Raw genomic sequence first — 22,873 nt, 5'->3', positions numbered from 1 at the left:
TAAAGGATTGTAGGAAGCTGGGCTGACCTTGGAAATCCTCTGCCAGTCAGAGCCAGGGCTGACCCAATACATTTTGCCATCTGAGATGAATGGCAAGAAAGCAGTCCTCCAAGGCTGAAGTCAATGTTACAAAGCCAACTAGACTGGTAGCTGAATCCTATTTCAGCACTGAGGATTGGACAGCACCCACCACAGCAGTAGGCTTGCTGTGAACTGCAGTGCAAGACATGTAGCACACAACTCTATCCTTCAACATTTATGCCACCTGAGCAGCTACCCCCTTCAGCCTAATGGTAGGGATGCCTCTATCAATGAAGACATGACTGGACTAGATGGAACAATGATTTGACTTGCAGTAAGGCAGGCATCATCGTATGATTGGTGCCTGATCTTGCTCTTGGATATAAGTTCTGTGTAAAGCCCTCTTAACCAAAGTGACTGCTGGTAAAATTAACAAATTGGTGCCTGGTGCAGTGTAAATTTTTCTCCCTCTCCCCAGGACTGGATCAAGACATTAAGTCAAGGCGCATAATACCCAAGGCTAGCCAAGTTATTTTGGCATTTGAGGCAGGAAATCCTACAAGCTCCTCTCCCTTTCCTGGCACTAATAAAACAAATGAAACAACTAATCATTTGCTGCCCTTCCATGACAGCCAAAATCAGCTGCTTCAGGTGGCCGCCTCATTCTGCCTAATGGAAGCACTGGCCTTTCATAAAAAATGGAATTTGGTTCAGCCAATGATGTTGATTGGCAGCAGGTTCAGGACAGGATCAAGAAAGGACTTCTTCACATGGTATGCCATTAATTTATGGGCAATTGGACAAATTATTGGAGACTAAGCTATCAATCAGGGGGTGTTAGCTGTGATAGACTCTCCAGTTAGTATGCCACCAAAGAACAATTGGGGTGTGAGAGCAGGAAAAGGAGATGGCTTCTGGGCTTCTCTGGTGGTCCACACTGAGTAACAGAATGCAAGACTGGATAGGCCTTTGGTATGATCCAACAGGATCTGTCTTGCATTCTTATGTAACCTCTCTCGGACTCATGGATGGGAAATCTCAGGCCTGGGAGTCAATTGCACCACCCCACTCTGTCTAGCCCTTGGTATTCTTCCCAGGTCAAACACTCCTCCCTAACAACAACTCCCTACAGCCCCTGTTTTGCACTCTCCTTGAGTGTGTTTGCCTAGCCAGAATGTATCCTTGAATTCTGAACATGCTTCCCAATTGCCTGGACGGAGGGGTGCACATGTGTGTGTAAAAACTAGCCTGCTATACCAAGTCAAAATTTCCATTTATGCTTATGCTTTCTTTTGCACCTGGCCCCACCCACCTATGGCATGTGGCCCCCAGATGGCTGCCCACCAGAGAATGTGGCTTCTGGGCTATGTTCACCACTCCAGTTCTAACTGCATGTGTTCAGTCTCTTTACAGTGCTAACCTGCATGTGTCCACTCAGGAGTAAGTCCCATTCCGTTAAATGGGGCTTACTCCCAGCAAAGTGGGTCAGGATAGCTTACCTTTATTGCTCTGTGGGCTGCCTATCCTGCGATGCAAATGGTACCTCGTGTGCTAACCTAGCAATGGAGTGTCTTTTCCTCCATGTCTATTTGGTTGGCATGATGTTTCCACTTGCCTTGATTACTGGACTTTGCAACTCTTGAGACTGGAAACTCTGATAATGTGCAAACTTATTTTTGGGAAGGTGAGATCTGTGTGATGCTGTGCACTCATTTTAAACATGAAACACAATCTCTGGTTTGCAGGGAAAGGTCAAAAGTCAATATCCAAAAAGTCTTTCAAGGCATTCCAGGGTCTTGTTCATTTGGTTTGCTCATTATCGTTCTCCCTTAATGTAAGGAAGCCTTTCATGAAGAGTGCCGTCTTGCTCAGCTAGCCTTCATGATGGGTTAGTTGTCTCATGTTTATACCTGGTGAAAAGATGCATCACCACCTATCCTAGGGGTAGGGGATACTTCTCTATCTGGCTCTCAAAATGCTCCCCTCTCTGTCCCTCACACACTCCACACCAACCCTGCTCCACACACCCCTGAAGTGCTTTTACCTGGCCAAATTATGCCCTTTAACTTTGATAAAGCCTCTAGTTTCTCCTGGTATAGATGTGCACATGTAGAAACCTTTGGCTTTTGCATGATTGGAACACAGCCTATTGTACAGAGGCAAAAAGTCACACAACTGTTGTTCCGTCCACTATTGCACCTGGCCCTGTTCACCTTTGTCTCTGTCTCCACCCACTTTTTGCCCTGGCCCCGCCAACCCCTGGCATGTGGCCTCCAAGAGGTCTCCTATGAAGCAACATGGCCCTTGGGCTGAAAAAGGGTTTCCCACCTCTGATCTAGTCTAGGGCCACAGCTTGGTGTATGTCTCGCTCAGCCTGTAAGCCAGACTCCTACGTGGGGCTCCTAACATGATCAGCACTTTTAGTACCCCAGACCCTCCCTGCTATTGCTGGCACTGCCTGAGCATTGTTTGTTACTGTTCTCAGCAATGTGCTTTAAGCTTCACCCGGGCAGACTTTTGCAGAAGCAATTGCATTTGAAAATGGCGAATTGCAAGCCTTGGGCTAACTGCTTTGCTTTGTGCATTACAGTACACAGATTATTATTATTATTTTGCAGCAGGATGTTCATTATCCTTTGTAGATGTACTTGATGGGTGAGCCAGTTGCATCCGTAGTGAAGCTTTCACTCTCGTTCAGTGTGTCACTCTCACCAGAAGTGTTGGCGTTCTTTAGCCTCATGATTCGGGACTGTAGCCGCTCATGCTCCCTCCTCAGCTCGGAGTAGGAGTGGGAGAATGTGTGGAATATGGAGGTGGCTGGGAAAGCCATAATGAGTATCCCACTCAGGATGCTGCTTAGGGCAACCATCTGGCCCGGGACGCTCCTGGGTACCATGTCCCCATAGCCCACTGTTGTCATGGAGATGATAGCCCACCAGTAAGAGGCAGGGATGCTGGTAAACTCCAGGATCTTCCCAGATTCATTCTCTGCAAGGTAGACCAGGGGAGAAAATAGGGTGACGGCTACACACAGGAAGAGCAAGAGCAGGCCAAACTCTCTTGCGCTCCTCCGGACGGTGAGGCCCAAAGTCTGCAATCCCAAAGAGTGCCTAGCAAGGCGCATGACATACAGTATCCTCAAGGCACGTAAGACCCGTAGCACCAAGCCCACCTTCTCGAGGTACGAGCTCCCGCTCGGCCTGCTGTCTTTCTGAGTGGGCTCGTCATCCAGCACAATGAGGGATGCATAATATGGGGAGATGGCCAAGAAGTCGATGATGTTCAGAGGACCTTTGAAAAACTGACATTTGCTCTTGGCCTGGATGAATCGGAGGCAGAACTCCAGGGAGAACCAAGCCACGCAGATGGTCTCAATGATGAAGATGTAATAGCACTTTTGGGAACATTCGCCCTGCATACGGAAGGGGACAAGAAAGAGGTCAGAATGAATGGACGTCTCTCTCCGTTAAAAAAAAAAAATCAGAAAAATACAACAAAGGCTGTAATGTACCCAGTCCTAGTGATGAGGGAGAAGTTTTGTTTGCATTTTAATGAGAAGCTATCTCATTCACATTTCTTGAACCAATGTGCAACCCAGAAAACATAGATATCCTTTGAAATTCACACTTCTCTGAATTTTATGGCACAGTTCTTCAACACAACAATGTGTGCAAAAATACATTATATTAGAGGGGAATGTGTATATAATGTCAGTTCCTAGGGCTCCCCAATTCCCAGGGCTCCCAAGACTCAGAGTAGATAATAAACATCTCTTGATCTCATGACTCACCCTCCTACCAGCCATCTGCTACATTTGGATCTTTACATGACTCTCCTTCTGGGAAAATGCCTGCATATAAAAGGGATATAGGAACAACCTATTTTACCTTGTTATTATTTATTATAGATTTATTAGGCCACCAGTTCAGCAGCTTCCCATGTGCTGTGATCCCTGCCACTTCCTATGAGTCTCAGTAGCCACCATTGCTCATACAACCCACAATCTGACAGCCCTTTTTGTTGATATATATTGGATGTTTTCTTTCTATTAGTTGTGGATGCTGATGTGGCCCTTGTCTTTAAGGCAATGAAGTTGTGATGCATGCACGTAATACAGAAATAATTTTCAAAAGGTGCAAGTGGCTGAATGATTTATGGAAGGCACTTTGTGACTAACCAATGTTTGTAACTGACCAGCTAATTGGGTGAAGTTGCAAACCCATTGAATCCAGCTTTTAACAAGAGGTGGCTTGTGAAAATTCCTTGCCTAGAAGAAAGGTGGGCGGGGGAGGAACCTTCTACCATTTAGGCATTTTGTATCTGCCTTGTCCTCAACCCTCTTACAAGCGAGAGCTGTTCAAATCCCCTGACTGCATTGCTGCCATGAGGATTGCTGAGTCACTTTTCCTGCATTGCTGCTTTTGTTTGAATATTTAAGCCCAGGCTCTAGTTAAATCAAACTGTCCAAGGTGAGAACTTGAGAACAGAAATGGAAAAAATTAAGTACCTCCAATAGGTCACTTTGGCCTTTGAATATGTGGTCGTAAGCCAATATCATTTAACCACAAAGGCTTTTGTGGGCAACCCTGAATCCCTCCTCTTCATTGAATAATGAATCTGGATATGCTCAGAGAGAATTCTAACATTTCCTTATGGATCACTGAGAAGGTATTGTTCAGTCATACCATTTAACAGCAAAGGTTATTCAACAGCGCTGTGCCAAAAATGTCTCCTGCAGCCCCCCCCCCCCCGCACTGGTCTCCATCAAGTTAATGAGAAAAGAAATTGCATTTGGAAATTATCAATGGGGAGAGAACATTTTGGTGAAATTCTCAAGGATAGGGAGGGGTTCTCTTTGTGTGTGTGTGTGCATTCATGTTTGTGTATATGTGCACTGACCTTACTTTTGAGGTGGTCAGGTGGTGCCTGTGAGCGTCCTCTCTCTCTTGTTCTACAAATCATTGCACCAGGGTTTTTTGCTCTGCAACCTTCCCTGGTTCCTTCACTTTCAATCAAAGCCCACAAGAAGGCATCGTAAAGGAGCTCCTTTCACAGGGATTTTTCAGATCAGGACGTGTGGGAAGCTGGGGAGGGTGCAGAGCACTGGGGAAATGGGTAGAAATGGGATAAAAGAAAACACACTCACACATACCACCCTTGCCCATCTTGAGGTTCTAAAGAAACTTAAGAGAATGAGGCAGACAAATGGAAGCCTCTTTTATAGATGAAAACCTCTGAGAAAGGGGTGTTACAGATTTCAGCATAGCACTATTATACAACTGCCTCCTCCAAAGAATATGTGGCTATGAATTTGAAGTGGTACTAGCCTATATATATATATATATATATATATATATATATATATATATGATGCACTTAAGGAAAAACAATATTCTGAGCACTCTTCAGTGATAGAGATATGAGTAAATAGGTAAGGCCAGAAGGGCAGATATTTCAAAGATACATGTTGTGCAGCAACTAGCATGCTTGACTATGACCAGATAGACTTGGCTTCAAATCCCCACGTTACCAGGACACCTGCTAGATGATCATGGACCAGTCAATGTCTCTCTAAGACTAGTAACAAGTCCACCTTACAGGACTGTTGGCTAAAGTCCAAAGGACTGTGTGCACTGTCCTGAGATCCTTGGAGAAACAGTAGGATGAAACTTCAGCTCAAGGTTCTGCAATGAGACGGTCAGCAGTGCTACACATCACTGACAGCAAGCACCCAATGATGCTCACCTGGAATGCAATCCCTGAGCAATACAGTAGTCAGCTCAGCAGTCTCAATGCAGATGTGTTCCTGACCTTGATAACTACCCTCTGAACATAAAACAAATGCCATTTGTCAGCAGGGAAGAAAGGGTTTGGTTTTGAAACTTAACAAGTATCTTCCTCCCCAACCCCCGTCACCAAGACTGTTTTGGAAGGCTCTTCCAGAATTTCACAGGTTTTGTAATAGCAGCACATGCTAAGATCCAAAAAAAATAATGGCTGATGGAGAATTGGCATGGTACCAGCCAATATGTTACTAAATGGTGATTACAGGAGCAGGATGAGACTGGATGGTTTAACCATCTGTGACCAAAGATAGTAGAGAGGCAAAATAGACCTTCCATTCATTTTATGGTCTCATCCTCATGTACAAGCTGGAATGTGTGCAGAGAAGGGCAACCAAAATGATCAAGGGTATGGAAATCAAGCCTTATGAGGAACGGTTGAAAGCATTGGGTATGTTTAGCCTGTTAAAGAGGAGACTGAGAGGAGATTTGATAGCCATCTTCAAATATCTAAGGGGCTATCACATGGAGGATGGAGAAAACTTATTTTCTCCTGCTCCAGAGGCTGAGACCTACACCAATCCCACCTAAAGATCCAATTCCCTCAACCATTCCTCAAACAGAATAAAATAGAGAAACCATAACAATAAAACCATTAGTAACTCTGTCATGGTATAAAATGCCAGACATAGAAAGCACAATTAAAAGTTTGCTTAAATTAGTCCCCATTGCAGCATCACAATATTTAGTCACCCTGGAAGAGAGGAAGCTTTCTGAACTGAAAGGAGCCAAAAGGCATAAAATGCATCCAATCATCCTGGGACTCCCGCAAAAGGGATTCAGAAAAATCTTACGTACGTGGCAATAAAAGGAACAGTACATAAGAACCAGATATATTGATTCTACCTCTCCAGATTCACAGAGGCATTTACATTGACAAGAGGATATTTTTTGGAACCTCCCCTCCAGCACTACTGATGGAAGAACATTTAAATGCACCAAAGTAAAGGCATGCTGGAGAGCCACTGTCAGTCAATGTAGATAATAGTGATCTAGATGGACTGACTTGCGATAAAGCAGTTTAGGAACATAATAACAGGTCCTTCCCATTAAGGCATCTGGTTGGCCACTGTGAGACTATGATGCTGGACTAGATGGGTCTTTGGTCTGATCCTGTGGGACTCTTCTTATGTTCTTAAAACCTTGCTATGGCAAATTTCAACTCCCAATAAGCAGTGAAATGGGGTCTTTGGTTGTTTCATTTGGGATGTACTCCAAAGGGATGGTGCTAAACCATTTCCTCTGTGCTATTTCCCCCTCTCCCTTGTTTGTTAGTTGCCCCATTAAGGGAAACTTATGTGTACTATGGTTAATCCAACTATGGTCTCAATGCAAACAATCAAAGATAAGTGTTTCGATCTTAAAAGTAATGTGCTGTTTCTGATGATTTTGCTACGGTGGTGATGGTGATGATGATGAAGAATCATTCCTCTTCTCTCTCATTTTTAAATTACCCTGTGCATTTGGGATAACAACCCAGAAATATTATGCGTGGGTGGGAATGCTGGGGGAGAGGCAAAGCACAGTGCTAAAGCCCCTGGATTAAAGAGATTCTGACCTGCTCAACAAATTGACCCATAGCACTGCACAAATATCCTGGGTGCTTGTTTGCACTTTTCCCTTTTGTAAAAGAAAGTTATTTGCAACTTCCACAGCAGAAGACGGGTTGTAGACGGCTTGCTCAGTTTTAAAGCCTCCCACCACCACCCCAGAAAAAAATCAGACCCAAGACATATGTGTTTGCATTGAAAAACAGCCTTATTACAACCTATTTTTTTTGTGAGGAGAGAATTAAAAGACTGAATAGTGGGTGGTGGGGATTTAGGTTCAGGAGCTCTGGGTCTTCCCTCCCTCAGTCTGAAAAGAAAAGCTGCACACCCAATGAAACTTGTGCTTCTGTGCAAACTTAATCTGATGGTGCAAGTTGTTATGCAGCATGGAAATTTGATTGCTTAGTCACCATATGATTAACCAGCTTTTTTAAAAAAAAAATAATCACAGAATCACACAAACAATCAGTTCACAGCCCTAAAGTGAAGTGTATTAACATCTCATTTGACACATTCTGGGTTTAAGGCCTGACATTTGAAATAAGTTCCATCTTGATGCTCTACGGAGGTCTGGCACAAGTGAAGCCATTTTCTTAGCTCTTACCACTGAACTTAATTCATGTAAGAATATAAGAAGAGCCCTGCTAGATCAGAGCAGAAGCCCATCTAGTCCAGCACTGTCCTTCCTGCAGCTGGCAACCACATAATTTGCATAAGCCCATCAGCAGAACATGAAGGCAAAAGCCACTCCCTAGGTCAGAGGTTTTCAACCTTTTGGGTCCCCGGCTCCCTTGACCAGCTACAGTCATTCTGCAGAACCCCTGTGGTTATGTCACCCCTTGCCTGCAGAGCTGGCAGCCTCTCATCCCTTTTCGAACACCCTCCCTTGTGGAGTATTTCCTCAGCCTCCTCTCCTTGTCCCTCTCCTTGGGTGTCCTCTGGGCAGCTGCTGCTGCCATCCCAGGTCTCTGAGCTGCCCCCCCCAACCCAAAGACACGCTGCCTCATGCTGCTGCACAAGGGCCTGGAAAGCACCCCCTGGCTAGCCCCAGAGACACCCAATGCCTGGGGAGCTTGTAGCCAAGGCTGCTGCAATGAACAGCTATGCAAGCTTTTAGTAAGCAGAGATGCAAGAGGGCATCAGAGGAGGGAGGAAAGGAAAGAGGGACAGAGACCAATGTTGCCCATGGCACCCCTGACCACCATTCAAAGCACCCCAGGGTGCCACATCACACTGGTTGAAAACCACTTCACTAGGTTGTTTCCCAGCCTCTGCTATTCAGAGATATACCATTGCAAGTAACAGACAGAGAATTGTCACCCAGTTCTTTGAAAACCAGCCTTCCCTGCCTCTGGTCCACAGTTTTCACTGAGAGATGCCAAACTCCATTGCAGGCCATTGGTGCAGTTGCATCCAGCATCCCTTTGAATGACTTGTCAGGCAATCAAGCAGCCTTTTTCTGTTTCACGCCTCCCACAGTGCGCTAAAATGTGGAAACAGTTGTACTGGTTGTACCGCATGATGCATAGTAAAAACGGGGAGAAGTAAATTAATGACATATACAGTGAAGCTGTGTTCTCCTTTATTTCGTTTTTGCTTACACAGTCATCCCTAAGCCCCACCACAATGGGCAGATATCCTACACATGTTTACTTCGGACGAGTAGTCTGCCTGAGTTCCACGAGGCTTTCCACCTTTTGGGCTGTTCCGACATGGGTTACAAAACAGCATACATTGGCCATAAACTGACATGCCTCATTTGTCCTTAGGATGTCACAAGCTAGCTAGGCATCTAGCTGATCTGAATCATATGCTAGGAAAAAGCTTTGCAAAGGATTTCTGTGCCTCTTTGGTGTTATAATTCATCTTTAGAGCAGTGCACAGATTTCAGCCTCATTGAGTTCACGATTAGTTGCTTTACTGAGTCAGACCTCCGGTTCACCGAAGCTCAGCATTTTACATCCTAAGGGCCGCATTTCCTTCTGAGCAGCCTGCCAGGGGCCACATGCCAGGAGTGGGGCTACCCACTTTTTGCCTTGGCTCTCCTCTGCAGGTTGCAGAGGCTCTCCTCAAAGGTTGCCCACAAAGAAATGCAACTGCAGTGCTGAAAAATGTTCCCCACTCCAGCTTTAGAGGGGGAGGACTTCCTGACAGTATGAGCTATTTGACAGTGGAATAAACTGTCTCAAAAGGTGATGGACTCTCCTTCATTTGCGGTTTTTTAATCAGAGGCTGGAAGGCCATCCAGCAGGATTGTTGTAGCAAGAGATTCCCTGCATCAGTAAGGGAGAGACGATGACCTTGAGGTTCTTTTATGATTCTCCAATTCAAACACACAAAGCGACAGAAAGCTGGCAAAAGGAAGCAGGATGTTTTTAAGCCAGCTTCCTAGAGTTCTTTGTGAAGTACAGTTTCTAGCTTTTGAACCTTAGCTCAGTGGTTGAGCATCTGCTTTGCATGCAGGAGGTTCCGGGTTCAATCCCCAGCAGCATCTCCCGCTAGAGCTAGGAGAGTTCCCTATCTGTAAACCCTAGAGAGTCACTGCCAGTCAGTGTGGGCCTTCTGTGCTAGAGGGAACAGTGGTGTAAGGCAGCTTCCAAGGTGCTTATGAACCAGCTGCTACAGCTCTGCCTTCAACCATTATTTGTTCTGAGGACATTAGGAAGTGATGTTGCTTTTCTCTGCGTCATGAAATTTCCCAAAAGTTGCATCTTAGGCTGCTCTTAAACAGCCCTGGTCTTGTGCTTTTGTGGGGTTGGGGAGTGTTTGTGATCAGCTGGCTACCTTAAGGAAGGTGATTCTGATTTGCTTGTCTGTGGTTTTAAGTACAGGTTGGCGCAATGGGAGTGGGATATTAACTATTCTGCATTAATTCACATGATGCAGCAATACTGTGATCACGCATAGGTGGCAGCTCATTTTCTTCTCTCTCTTTATCACCAATTTTGTGTGCATTTGACACAGATATTATTTTGCATGCCTTGTAGGAAGAAGGTGTAGATATCTTTATGTGCACATCTGTATAAACACTGTTTTGGTGGTAGTGGTGGTGGTGTCAATGTGGTTATTTTGATACACATTGAACCAATGTATTCATGCATCAATGATGACTTCAGTGTATCTCATAAGATTGCTCTCTCCAGGTACCTTAAAGGCAGATGGTGAGGGTCAGAATTCTTATTATTATTACTTCTACTCCTCTGCTGCTGTTACTACCACTAAAGTCTATTTCAAAATACTCAAGTGATAAAGAGAGAGACCAGATTCTCTGTTAGGAAACAGTGAGGATAGCAAACTAATGGCCTTCCAGTTGTTGTTGGACTACAACTCTCATCATCCCTGCCCCTTGGACATGCTGGTTGCCAGCTGATAGGAGCTGGAGCCCAACAACTGCTGGATTTTCACAGATTCTCCATGGTGGAGGTTTGTGTGCCAAAACGAAACCACTGCACCACATAGGTATGTTTAGAGAACCTTGTGGGCATTCCTTGCTCAGCCTCCCAAAAAGCCTCCATAATACTAACTTCTCAGCAAATGTGCTTTGGATCAAACTGAAAAACAACACTGATTGAACTACAAAGAATATTCTGGCACTTTAAAAGGCAAAGGTTGCATTCCTAAATATGCTTTCTTGGGAGTAGGTGCATTGAACTAGGGTTGCCATATTGTGGGCAAAGTTGTTGAGCTTTTGTTTTGGGGGAGGGGGGCAAAGTTGTTGTTGAGCTTTTTTTTTTTTAGTTTTGCCCAAAGTTGTTTCCAACAGCCAATTGCTGGCTATGTCTGGGCCTGGCAACCCTAACTGAACAGAAAGGGACTTACGTCTGAGTAAACATGTGCTGCTCTGTAAGAAAGAAAGAAAGAAAGAAAGAAAGAAAGAAAGAAAGAAAGAAAGAAAGAAAGATTTTGCCAAAACTTTAATTGGCTTTTCTTAGGGGTTTTTTTATTTTAAAAATACTTTTTTGCAGAAAATATTAGTGAATACTAGTGGCTTTAAAAGAATCAATGTAACAATAAATACAGTTGGAGGGAACGGCGGTCAACTGTAGCCTTTTTCTTTCCTTTTAATACAAAGAACATACATTTTTTCGAGATTGTTTTCTAAAAAAAAAAAAAATTGGCAATATAGCCAGTAGTGAATGGACTGGCTTCCTTTCCATTTAACATTTATTTGCAAACAAACAATCAAATGCAAAACCAATAATTGCTTAAGGCATCCACAAGCCCTGTCTAAGGAATCTTGCCCAATCTCAGTGGCTTGACGGATTCATTGGTGATGAAAGGGCACCCTATACATACTCAGAGGCACTGTTGTGTGCAAATAGATTTGTTCTCCAAGGAGTGGTTTATAGGTTTGGTAGTTCTATTCTGTGTTCCTGTACAATTCAAATGGTGTCTGTGAAAAGGTGTTTAGCAGAGGCAGGAATGATTTCCTTCCCAACCAGCCAGTTAGAATATGCAAAAGTGTTACTCTCTCGTTTCACATTTTCATTCCCCCACCCCCTAGAAAAACTAGATTTGTCTTCATGCTGGGCATAATTCTGCCTACACACACACACTTCCACACTTAGGAACCACTCTTGACAGATAGGACACTTTCCCAAGAAGTACTTTACCACAACAAACCCATAAAATTAGCAGAGAACCAGCCTGGTGCAGTGGCTAGCGTGTTGACCCAGGACCAAGAGACCTGTGTTTGTTCATTTTCTTGGTTTTGTATTTATATCGCACCTTCTCACAACCCTTTAAGGCAGGTTAGAGTGAGAGTTTGTGAGTGGCCCAAGGTGACTCAGTGAAAAAAGAAGCAGGGAACCCAATCACCTAGAGAAATCCCCTACCCCCTTATATGTAGCTATATGCAAGTGGAGCATGCTATCACAATGCCCCTCCCCATCCATATGCATATTCATTAGACATAGCATTATACATACATGGGGACAGTTGAACCTGTGTGCATAGGCAATAAGGGTACAATACTCAAAAGCAAAAGAGAGGAAAATGCATGAGTGAATTAGTCCAAACGCAGGCATGCAGTGTTGGCTGCAGAATATCATGATGTAACATAGGTCTGCAGATGTAATATAACTGGTGATGTTTATGGTAATAGGAACAGAAGAAGGGCCCTGCTAGATCAGGCCAAAGGCCCTTCTAGTCCAGCATCCTGCTCTCACTGTGGCCAGACAGATACCTGCAGGAAACCCGCAAGCAGGACCTGAACACAAGAGCACACTCTCATCTTGTGGTTTCCAGCAACCGGCACTCAGAAGCATTACTCCCTCTGACCATGGAGACATAATAGAGGCTAGTGGCCATTGGTAGCTTCATTCCTCCATTAATTTATCCAGTCCTCTTTAAAAGCCATCTGACTTGGTGGGCATCATTCCCTTCTGTGGGAGGGAGTTCTATGCATTGCCCACAAGCAGGGTGGTAGGAACACAGCAACCGTCTTTGGTCCATATAGCTCAGTACTGCCTACACTGGCCAGAAGCAGCTCTTGTGGTTCCAAGAAGGGCCCTCTCCCTGCCATACCTGGAAATGGAAAGAATTGAAACTGCGCGCAAAGCCGATACTCTACCACTGAGCTATGATCCTTCTGCATGGAACGACACTTTCCCCACTTAGGAAACTTAAGAACTCCCAGCATCTGCCTGTGACAGTGGAAGGAGAGCATACATACAAAACAGGGGCTTACTCACCCTGTCTTCTTCTTCCCTTAAGTCTGGCATGGTGCTGACACAAAGGCTTATCGCTGTGGTGGCCACAAAGAGGATGGAGAGGCAAGCAAAGATTTTCCCCGGGAGGCCCGACCGGGGGTTTTCCACCATGTCCCTCAGCTTGCTCATAAACTGGCCATATTTGGTCTCCTCTTCCAGGACGCAGGCCGTCACTTTGCTCATCTGCATCTCCTCCTCTCTGCGCATCTCGGCCAGCTCCTCAGCCTTCTGGAAGAGCTTCCGGAAGCAGCAGTTCTCCAAGTTGGACTCCTCAATCCCCCAATACTTCAGCTCCTCCTGGAAGGACAAGGCACAGGTGTCGCTGAGGAGCATCAGTTTCCCTGCCGCGAGGAAGCTGACAATCACCCCAAAAACGTTGGGGTTCCGGTCGAAGAAAAACTCTTGCGTGTCTTCATCGTAGTCATCACACAGCTGGATTATCTCTTCGTAGCTGCTGCAGAACTTCAGCTTGCTCAGCCGGGATGCGGGAAACTCGTCCAAGGTGCTCCAGGGCAACAGGTACTTGATGCCGCCAACGTTGACCATGATCTCCCTCTTCAGATCGACTGTCCCGAGCCGATCTGGGTGGTATATCCTCTGGGCCCGTTGGTAGTGGACCCCTTTGGCGGGGGGAGTCTCGACCACTGAGATGGGAAACAGGTGGTTCAAGGAAGTGCAGGAATTGTAGCTGTAGTCGTGGTCACTGCCTCCAGAGAGAATAGGCATCTCTGAGGGTTGTCACTGGAGCTCCAGCACAGAAGCAGCATCAGAGCCAAGCTGGCTAGGGAGGTGGAAATGGGAGGGAAAACAGAGACATGATCATGACCATTGTGAGATGAGGAACACAATAACATAAGAAGAGCCCTGCTGGATCAGGCTAATAGCCCATCTAGTCCAGCATCCTGTTCACCCAGGTTTCTGTGAACAACTTATAAACAGGACCCAAGCACAAGATCACTATCCACTCCTATGATTTCCAGCAACGTATATTCAGAGGCATACTGCCTCCGACAACAGAAGCACAACATAGCTATTGTACTAGCAGCCCCAATTTGTCCAATCTTCTGTTAAAACTACCCTAGCTGGTGGCCATCTTTTCCTCCTGTTGAAGTCAGTTCCACAGTTTGGCTAAGTGCTTCATGAGCAAAAGCATCTGTCTCTCCTAACCAGTTGTTGTTGTTGGAATGTTAATACCAGCTTTCTTTTCAACAAGAAATGCCAGGACAGTTTGCAAACAAATAAAATCCAACAACAAAATACCCCTTTATTTACAAGGAGGGATTGGGGATCTCAGGCCCTGCTGGGCCTCTCTATCAGGCCCTCGGGACTCTCCACAGACCACACATGAGCCATACCCTCTCACTAGCCTGGCTTTACAGCTTCAAGTGCTTTTGTCTGGCTAGAGTGTGTCCTCTGGCAATTCTTCTTACTTGCCTGGACGGAGGATAGAGAGGGATATGTGGGTGTGTCCAGAAACTAGCCTTCTGCACTGAGGTAAATTTCACATCCATTGCTCCACCCACTTTTGCCTTTGGCTCCACCCACCACTGGCATGTAGCCCTTGGGAGGTTGCCCAGAAGCTACCTTCAGAATGCAGGGAATGCATCCCTCAGGCTGAAAAAGGTCCCACACCCTTTGTTTATGGCACACCTTAGCTGTTTCTGCTGACACATTCTAATTTTTTTTTATAAAAAAGAGGGGTAGCCACTGGATTCAATCAAAGCTCATTCCTGGGAAAACTTGATGTATAACCTTCAAATCTGCTTATATATTGAAGTCCTCCTCAATAACACCCTGGTGGAGAAGCCACTCCTGTAGTGCGAACAGAAGTGTTGCAGTGCCCTGCTGGGATCAAGCCCAAAGTCTTGCCTGGGTCCAGGATATAGACAAGCTGGAATGTGTGCAGTGGAGGAGAACCAAGATGGCAAAGGGTCTGGAAACCGAGGCTTATGAGGAATGTCTGAGGAAGCTGGGGATGTTTAACCTGGAGGAGAGAAGGCTGACAGGTGATATGATAGCCATCTTCAAACATCTGAAGGGTTGTCCCATGGAAGATGGAGCAAGCTTGTCTTCTGCTGCTCTAGAGGGAAGGACCCGAACCAAAGGGTTCAAATTACAAGAAAGGAGAGTCTGATTAAACATTAGGACGACCTTTTTGATGGTATGAGCTATTTGACAATGGAACAGACTACCTTAGAAGGTGGTGGACTCTCCTTCCATCTGCCTGGAAGGCCATCTGCCAGGAATTCTTTAGTTGTGATTCCTGTATTGCAAGGGGTTGGAATAAATGACCCCTGAGGTCCCTTCCAACTTTACAATCCTGTACTTTCCAGCAGAGACCAGTCAGATGCCTCCAGCAGGACATGCAGGTGATGTCTTCTTCTTTGGCTTGTCCTCATCCTTTCGCATTCAGAGACACGGTGCCTCTGGATGTGAAAGTTCTATTTAACTATCAAGCCCAAAAGCTTTTGGCTGACCAACTCATCCTGAGTTTGTCTAATCCTAATAAAATAAAATAAATCTAAGCACTTCCCCTCCCCCACCTCACTAGATCCCTATTCCATAAGTTAATCATGTTTATATGGGCAGGATTTATTTTTGCCTGCCCTGAATCTGCTGCAAATCAACTTCATTGAATGATGGCATTTCAGCAAGAAATCCTTCTAGGTAGTACAGCGGTACCTAGGATACTCTCAGGGATTAATTAACATGATGGCAGTTTGTCTGTCCTAAGAGAACAGGCGGCAGTGCTTACAAAGGCTGTCCATCTTAGCTGGAAGTTCTAAATGTTGCTCTTCTGTTGATGATGTTTTAAAGTTATACACATCTGCACACCCCCAAAAGAGAGAGAAGCAGAAACGGCAATAACATATAAGTGAATAACTTCTCAAGGGTTTGACAAGTGTCTAACAGGATTCTCTTGAGCATCCACAGACTGGTTCCATTTCACATTCACAGGGAGTCCAGAAGCTTCCTCTATACTGGGTCAGACCATTTGTCCATCTAGCTCAGTACTGTTGACACTGACTGGCAGCTGCTTTCCAGGATTTCAGTCCAGAAGGTCCCCACTGCAGCTCTACTTGGAGATGCCAAAGATTGAACATGGGACCTTCTGCATGCAAAGCAGATGCTCTGTCACTGAGCTACAACATGCCCTTTCCACATTTTACCATGGATGCAACAAAAGCAAATAGAAAATCAGAGAAGCCTGAAGTTTTACAGTTGGTGAGCTGCTGTGAATCATGAAAAGCATAGGAGGAAGCTGAAAGTTAGCATATGTCCCCCCCACCATAAGCTGAAACAGCAACGATGTATGCATTAGATTTCTTCACACAAATTATCTTATAACCTTTACAACAGCCCTGTAAGGTAGACTAAATATCAATATCCCCATGTTGCAGACTGTGGGGCTGGCGTTGGTGTTCATCCTCTCCTTTTCACAGACACCGCCTGCCGCTGGAATTCCGTCTCATTATTGCTAAATACACACACGTCCCCCCTCCCCTTCAAGGAGACATCGCACGAAACCAATTACACATACAATGCTGAGAAGCAAACCCCTTTGTAGAGGTTTGGAGCTGATGGGGAGTAAGCACAAAACCCCTCCAGTCTTATTCCTCTCTGCCTCCGGCTTGCCATCCATCCCGGCGCAAGCTGACAGCATTCCAGAACGAAGTTTCGCAAAGTTACTTACTGCGCTAAACACGGGCTGTGTCCGGGTCAACTGTCTCCCCAGCAGCAAGAGCAGAACACATTGCGAGGAATTGTTGCCATTCCTGGGTGATGGAGAAGCATCAAAGCACATTTGTTGCCCTGGTTCCATGGATGTAATAAAATTGCTCTTGGCCAGCATCTGCTTCTTGATATTATCTCTCTCCTTTATAGACTGACTCCCTCACTCAAAGACCCTTTCAAAGACTTGGAAGGCATCCCTGAATCTTCTTGGGCAACTGAAAAGAGAGACAAAGTCTGTATTCTCCCTCTCTCCGCTTTTCCTCCCTGGAGGGCTGTCAGTGTGGTCCTCCTGACAGAAGGAGGAGGGAGGGAAGAGGGAAGGGCTTAGACATAATCTCTCCCTTGTTCTCTCTTTCCAGCATCCTCCAGCCCTTCATCCTTAGAGCAGACTGCAGGGCATACCAGCAATTCAGCAGCAGGCTGGAGTGGAAGCAGAGAGACCCAACAAATGCTCAATAATAAATTGATGCTGACAAAGACAGTTCTCCATAACACTTGCCAGTGTTTTTATTCTCTCCCTGTTTTTTGACTTTGGAGGCAGCAATTGAATTGTTTCAGGGTGTTTCCCCACAAACCCCAGAAGCAGCTTCCTTTCAGGTGTTGAGTTCTGAAAGTTCCAGGCTTCTAAAAAAGCACTTTACTATTCCACATAAGATTTAATAGGGCATGTGCACAGGGTAAGTTTGCTGTTGTGATAGTGGTTTGGGGTGTGTGGGTGTGTGCCAGGGTGATGGATCCAGCCAGTCATCTCACTATGGGGAAGAAGGCTCCTTCCCCTTATGTAATAACCTGCTGACAAAAGGTTTGGGACATCTCCATGAGTGATGGAGCTTGTAGGGGGTTGCAGAACAGCTGTTCCTGACTCTGCATTTACATCAAGACTCTTGTATACACACAGAGCCAATGGATGATTTAGAATATTAATATGAATCGCACATAGTATGTATGCAATGAACTTGTGTAATTCCAAACTTGTTTGGTTGAAAGCTGGCTGGTTGAAATCTCACAAATTAACTGTACGCAAGGTGGGTAGCTCTAATGTGTTGGGTTTTCCTGGTGCAGAAACACATTTTTGCGTATTCGCACCACCCCCAGAACAGAACCCCTGTGGAAGACACGATCATACTGTATATATATTTGACCTCCCACAAAAATTACTAGCCTGCTGGAGTCTGGCAGAGGAATGATGGTGTTATCTGCTGCTTCTGCAACAGCTTGGTGTTCTGGATATGGTGGAGAGGACTTCCCCCATCTGGCTGCCTTCTTTGTTTCCATGCCAGGTGCAGAAGAGGGACAGAATGCTCCATCCTTCCTGCAACAGTCGGCCCAATTGCCTTTAAGGAATTCCTTGTCGCCTATGGCAACCGGGCATAGCCTTACAGTGTATTTTGTGTATACACACGCACTAGCTGCCAACAATCCTTCCCACTCTCCCAGCTTTCTGTCACATTCCAGTGCATTGGTAGGGAATCTCAGGCTCAGAGATTACATGTGGCCCTCCGGGGTGCTCCATCTGGCCCTCAGGACTCTTCCCAGACTACACTCCCTCACTGCATCTGCTTTCAACCTCAAGAGTTTTTGCCCGACTGGACTGTTCTTGAACTGTGATAGTGTTTCTTGTTTGCATGAATGGAGGGTCCGTGTGTGTGCGCACGCAGAAACTAGCCTACTGTATAAAGGTCACTTTTTCATCCATTGTGCCACCTACTTTTGTCTCTGGCCTCGCCCAACACTGGCATGTGGCCCCTGGAAGGTTGCCTGGAAGAGTTTGAGGCCCTTGGGCTGATCATGGTTCCCTATCCTTGGTCTAGTATGATCCAGGTTCCTTGCATACTGGGACTTTTGAGTTATTTAGTTACATTTATATCCTGTCTTTCTTTCACCATGGAATTCAAGCTAGCATACATAGAATCATAGAATGGGAAGGGACCCTCAAAGGTCATCTGATCCAAAGCCCTACAATTGAGGAATCACAGCTAAATAATTCCTGACATCCAACTTCTGTTTAAAAACCTCCAGTGATGGAGAACCCACCAGCTTCTGAGGTAGTCAATTCCACTATCAAACAGCTCTTATCATCAGAAAGTTTTTTTCCTAATGGTTAGTCAGAATCAACTAGAGAGGAAAAACTGCTCACACAAGCAGTTGTTCACATCATCAGTGTACAGCCGAGATGACTAAATTGTGCAAGATTGTCCCTTCTTTTCAATAATAGCCAGTAACACCTAGAAGATGGTTAGGTTTATGAGCAATGATGACTGGTGGCTACAAACTATTGAACACACACACAAGGACTCTAATTTGGTGAGGGCTGGAGAGATACAATTTGATTGTAATTAGAAAAGGAGACATTAATGATGATGATGATGATGATGATGATGATGCCAATCTGACTGGGTTGCCCCAGTCACTCTGGATGGCTTCCAGCAAAATATATATTTGTGTGTTTGAGTTCAGCCTGTTGGCAATCCCCAGACTCTAGACACTACATTATACCATGTTTCAAAATAGCCAGCACATAGGCTGTATCATATCTACATTTGCCTGTCTGATTATGTGATATGGCTCAATAGTAATTTGATTTCCTTTGAAACAGGAATCCTCCTGAAAGGGATGTTGTGCAATCTGCACACTTAACATTCCTTTGGGCTTGTGCCCCTTAGGCAAAAACAGTTGCATAATTTCATAAAGAGACATTATTTATCAAACACAACACTCTCTCTCATGCCCAGCACCTAACCAACATCCTCACCAGTTACATTTGTAAATGATTTAACAATAATGCATGTGTAATTGGTTTCCCCGCTCTCGGTTGCAAGCAGAGACATTTTTCAACCTTGTGTCATCACAGAGAAGGCTAAGTGTGAATGAAATTAATTTTGGGAAGGCTAAGGGGCAGGCATGGTCTCAGGCAAGACAGAAAACCCGACTTGGTTACAAATCCAATCTTCTCTTTGGTCACCTCCAGGCCATCAGTGTTTTGCAGAAGAGATTCTTCAAGCACATACCAGAACAGTGTTTGGGACTTTTTACTTTAGAGAAAATGTAAGTCAGAGATGGCATGATAGAACTTTATAAAATTATGCATAGCATGGAAAAAGTGAATAGAAAAAAAGTTTTTCTCCCTCTCTCATAGTACAAGAACTCATGGAAATCCAATGAAACAATGAAATGTTGGGAGATAAAAGAAAGCAATTCTTCGTGCACTACATAGCTAAACTATGAAACTTGCTCCCATAGGAGGCAGTGATGGTGATCAACCTAGATGGAAGAATAGAAAAATTCATGAAGGAGAAGTCTATCAATGGCTGCAAGTGACAATGGCTATATTCTGCCCCCACAGTTGGAAAGAGCAATGTTTCTGAATACCATTACTAGGAACCACAGGAGAGGAAAGTGCTCAAATTCTGCTTGCAAGTTTCCCACAGGCATCTGGTTGGCCACTGGGAGAACCAGATGCTGGGCTAGATGGGTCATTGGCTCTTCTTATCTTCTTAATTCCCAGAACAGTTTAACAGTCCCCCTTCCCAGGGAGCTCTGGGAATTGTAGCTTTGTGAGGAGAATGGGGTCTCCTAACAGCTCTCAGCACCATTAACAAGCTACAGTTCCCCGGATTCTCAGGGGAAAGTGATGATTATTGAAAATGGTATGATACTGCTTTAAATCCAATGGTACCAAATAGTATGGGAAACAGCTTTACTAGAAAAATTAACCAATAACCTGAAACTGACATGGGGACAAACAGAAGAAGACGCCTTTACCCTGGTATGGCTCCCCTTAATCACATACACAGCCCAACAAGATAATGACAAAAATCCACCAACAGCATACAAATCAATATGGCTATCCTGATACAAAACACTCACCCACCTCACTCACACATGAAAACAAAGATCACCACAGCCAATCACAAACGAACAACCACATCATAGGCCAACCCCAACCTCTCTCACCACCAAAGGAACACAAGTGAATAGCAGAGAACCTGCACAAGCGATGCTGACATAAAACCCCACATATATTAAGTATAATAGAAACATCGCCACCCGACCCCACCCCCACTCACCTTCCCCCCCCCTTTCCCCCTCTTCTTCCTAATGTCTCAACAGATTAAACTGATCTGTGAAAATGTTATGGGGGGGGGGGAGAGACATTGCACATACTTTTGTAAACCAAGAAAATCTTTAATAAAAATACATTTTTTAAAAAATGTATGGTGCAGATGGTGTCTAAATTTCTATAGTCCTCCCACTGCCACCACAATCACCAAGGTCATTCACTTGAAGTTCCCCTCTCCACCTATTTGAATACCAAGTAGTTTTGTTCATAGTCAATAAGAAAAACATCAAGAGGGTTGATAGCAAGTATACATTGCCTGCCTGCTTTTTCTTCTTCTCAGCATGCACATCCAAACTTTCATTTACTCTTAATAGCATTAGTATAGATTTTGCACTCTATATGCTTTGACCTGCTCATTGATGCAGGAGATGTTTCCGAGCTATAAATCTTTAGCGTGGACACAGGTCCCCCCCCCCCTTCTTTTCAAACCAAGTGTAAAGCACACTGCGGCTGCCAACATGCCATACATTTAAAGCACATTTTCCCTCTACACACACACACACAGAGAGAGAGAGAGAGAGAGAGAGAGAGAGAGAGAGAGAATACTGGGAACTGTAGCTTGTTATAAGGGTGCTGGGAATCGTAACTCATGTGGGCTAAACTATAGTTTCCAGGATTCTCTTTTGTAGGGAAAATATGCTTTTGACGTGCTTCAAATTTACGGTGTGTGCACAGCCTGTGATTGCAGGGATTAACTTGTAGAATTTGCAACTAAATGTTGCAGTGTGGAGCTTTCCCTGGTCAGGATTCCAGCTACTCCATTCAAACTCCCCTTCTCCCCAATTCTTAACCCTTCCCAAACATTCCATCAGCATTTCCTAGCTACTGAGGATGCTCAGATCTCAGTCAACACTTTATGGATTTTCCCTTTTTTGACTGGGGCTTTATTTCTATCTCTCTTTTTTTAAAATGGGGTGCTCTGCTAGCAGACTACATGGAATATTTAAAAGGTTTAACAGTCTATATTCCCATGCTATACTGCTGCTTGCTTTTATGACTTTCAAACTCTGCTGCAGAGTGTGCTTTAGCCATGCACTTCTGATTTAGGGATCCAGCCAAGTCTTTTATTAAGCACCCCACATGGGTGATCTATACATCTATTTCCTCCCACATTTCTGATATCATGAACTCTTCTGAAACACTACCTGGGGAATACATTCATAGAGTTTTTATTGGAGGAAAATAGATTGCTTTTGTCTACTTGCTCCTAATACTGGACTGTAAAATTCAATTACTATACAAATTCAGCTCTGTGTTTATGATGCATTAAATGTCAGGCAAAGAGTTATTCTAATCCTTAGAGAATTCAGAGGTGATCTGTTTGAAAGGAGCACGAATAAAAGAGAGGCCTGGTTAACAAGAAGTGCATCACAAAATTCAGGGAAGTGTGAATTCTAAAGGTATTCCTTTAAAAGTTTTTGTTTAGGGAAGTGGATTCACCTTAGTGGTCCATTAAGTGAATGGGGAACTGCCCCACCAAACTCAGGCTGCCTTCAGTCAACCCTTTTCCTTCCTTCCTTCTTCCTTACAACAAGTCCAGGGGTGACAGTGATTAACCACTCTGAGACCTGTAGACATAGGGCAGTATACAAATTTAATAAATAAAAAGAATCAGTGCCTTTTTTCTAGGGGGTACTCAAGGCTACGCAGTACCGGCACCTCTTTTGTTTTTGGTGTTGTTGCTTTGTTAAAAAGTGTGGCACTTACTGTAACAACTTCATTGTGAGTACCAGCACCTATTTTTCTAGAAAAAAGAGCACTGAAAAAATTAATTCCTTCTCCTTAGTCTCATTATTGCCCCTTGTAGAACTCATCAGGGAGGAGGGTGGGGACAAAACTAGAATTTGTTGGCTCTGCTTCCTCCTTCTGTGATCCTTTCTGCCTTTTGCCCCC

The 22,873-nt window shown here is 44.7% G+C and overlaps 1 protein-coding gene and 1 long non-coding RNA gene across 3 annotated transcripts; one reads left to right on the top strand and one right to left on the bottom strand.

Moving 5' to 3' along the window:
• Positions 1-653: 653 nt before the first annotated feature.
• KCNG4 (potassium voltage-gated channel modifier subfamily G member 4) lies at positions 654-17,206 on the bottom strand. 2 transcript variants are annotated; one of them, XM_083454466.1, is made up of 3 exons: positions 16,820-17,206; positions 13,108-13,906; positions 654-3,433 (listed from the first exon to the last, which is right to left on the bottom strand). In XM_083454466.1, the coding sequence occupies exons 2-3, from the start codon at positions 13,849-13,851 to the stop codon at positions 2,651-2,653; spliced, it is 1,527 nt and encodes a 508-aa protein (XP_083310592.1). In that variant the 5' UTR covers positions 13,852-13,906; positions 16,820-17,206; the 3' UTR covers positions 654-2,650. The 2 variants fall into 2 exon arrangements, with proteins under 2 accessions (XP_083310592.1, XP_083310593.1); XM_083454467.1 differs by having other exon boundaries at positions 13,108-13,902.
• On the top strand, positions 13,504-17,352 carry LOC310684048. The gene is made up of 2 exons (XR_014514674.1): positions 13,504-13,644; positions 17,220-17,352. It is a non-coding gene; the product is annotated as an uncharacterized lncRNA (long non-coding RNA).
• Positions 17,353-22,873: the final 5,521 nt, after the last annotated feature.

The sequence above is a fragment of the Podarcis tiliguerta genome (assembly GCF_965153285.1).
Source record: "Podarcis tiliguerta genome assembly, chromosome: 8".
Classification (NCBI taxonomy): Eukaryota; Metazoa; Chordata; class Lepidosauria; order Squamata; family Lacertidae; genus Podarcis; species Podarcis tiliguerta.
Note: the sequence above shows the minus strand (reverse complement) of the source record. Positions and strands in the feature narration are given on the sequence as shown.

Coding starts and splice junctions, on each gene's coding strand:
- KCNG4 (XM_083454466.1), bottom strand. CDS start 13,851: ATGCCTATTCTCTCTGGAGGCAGTGACCACGACTACAGCTACAATTCC. Junction 3,434..13,107: donor TAAGGGAAGAAGAAGACAGG/GTGAGTAAGCCC, acceptor TTCCGTATGCAG/GGCGAATGTTCCCAAAAGTG.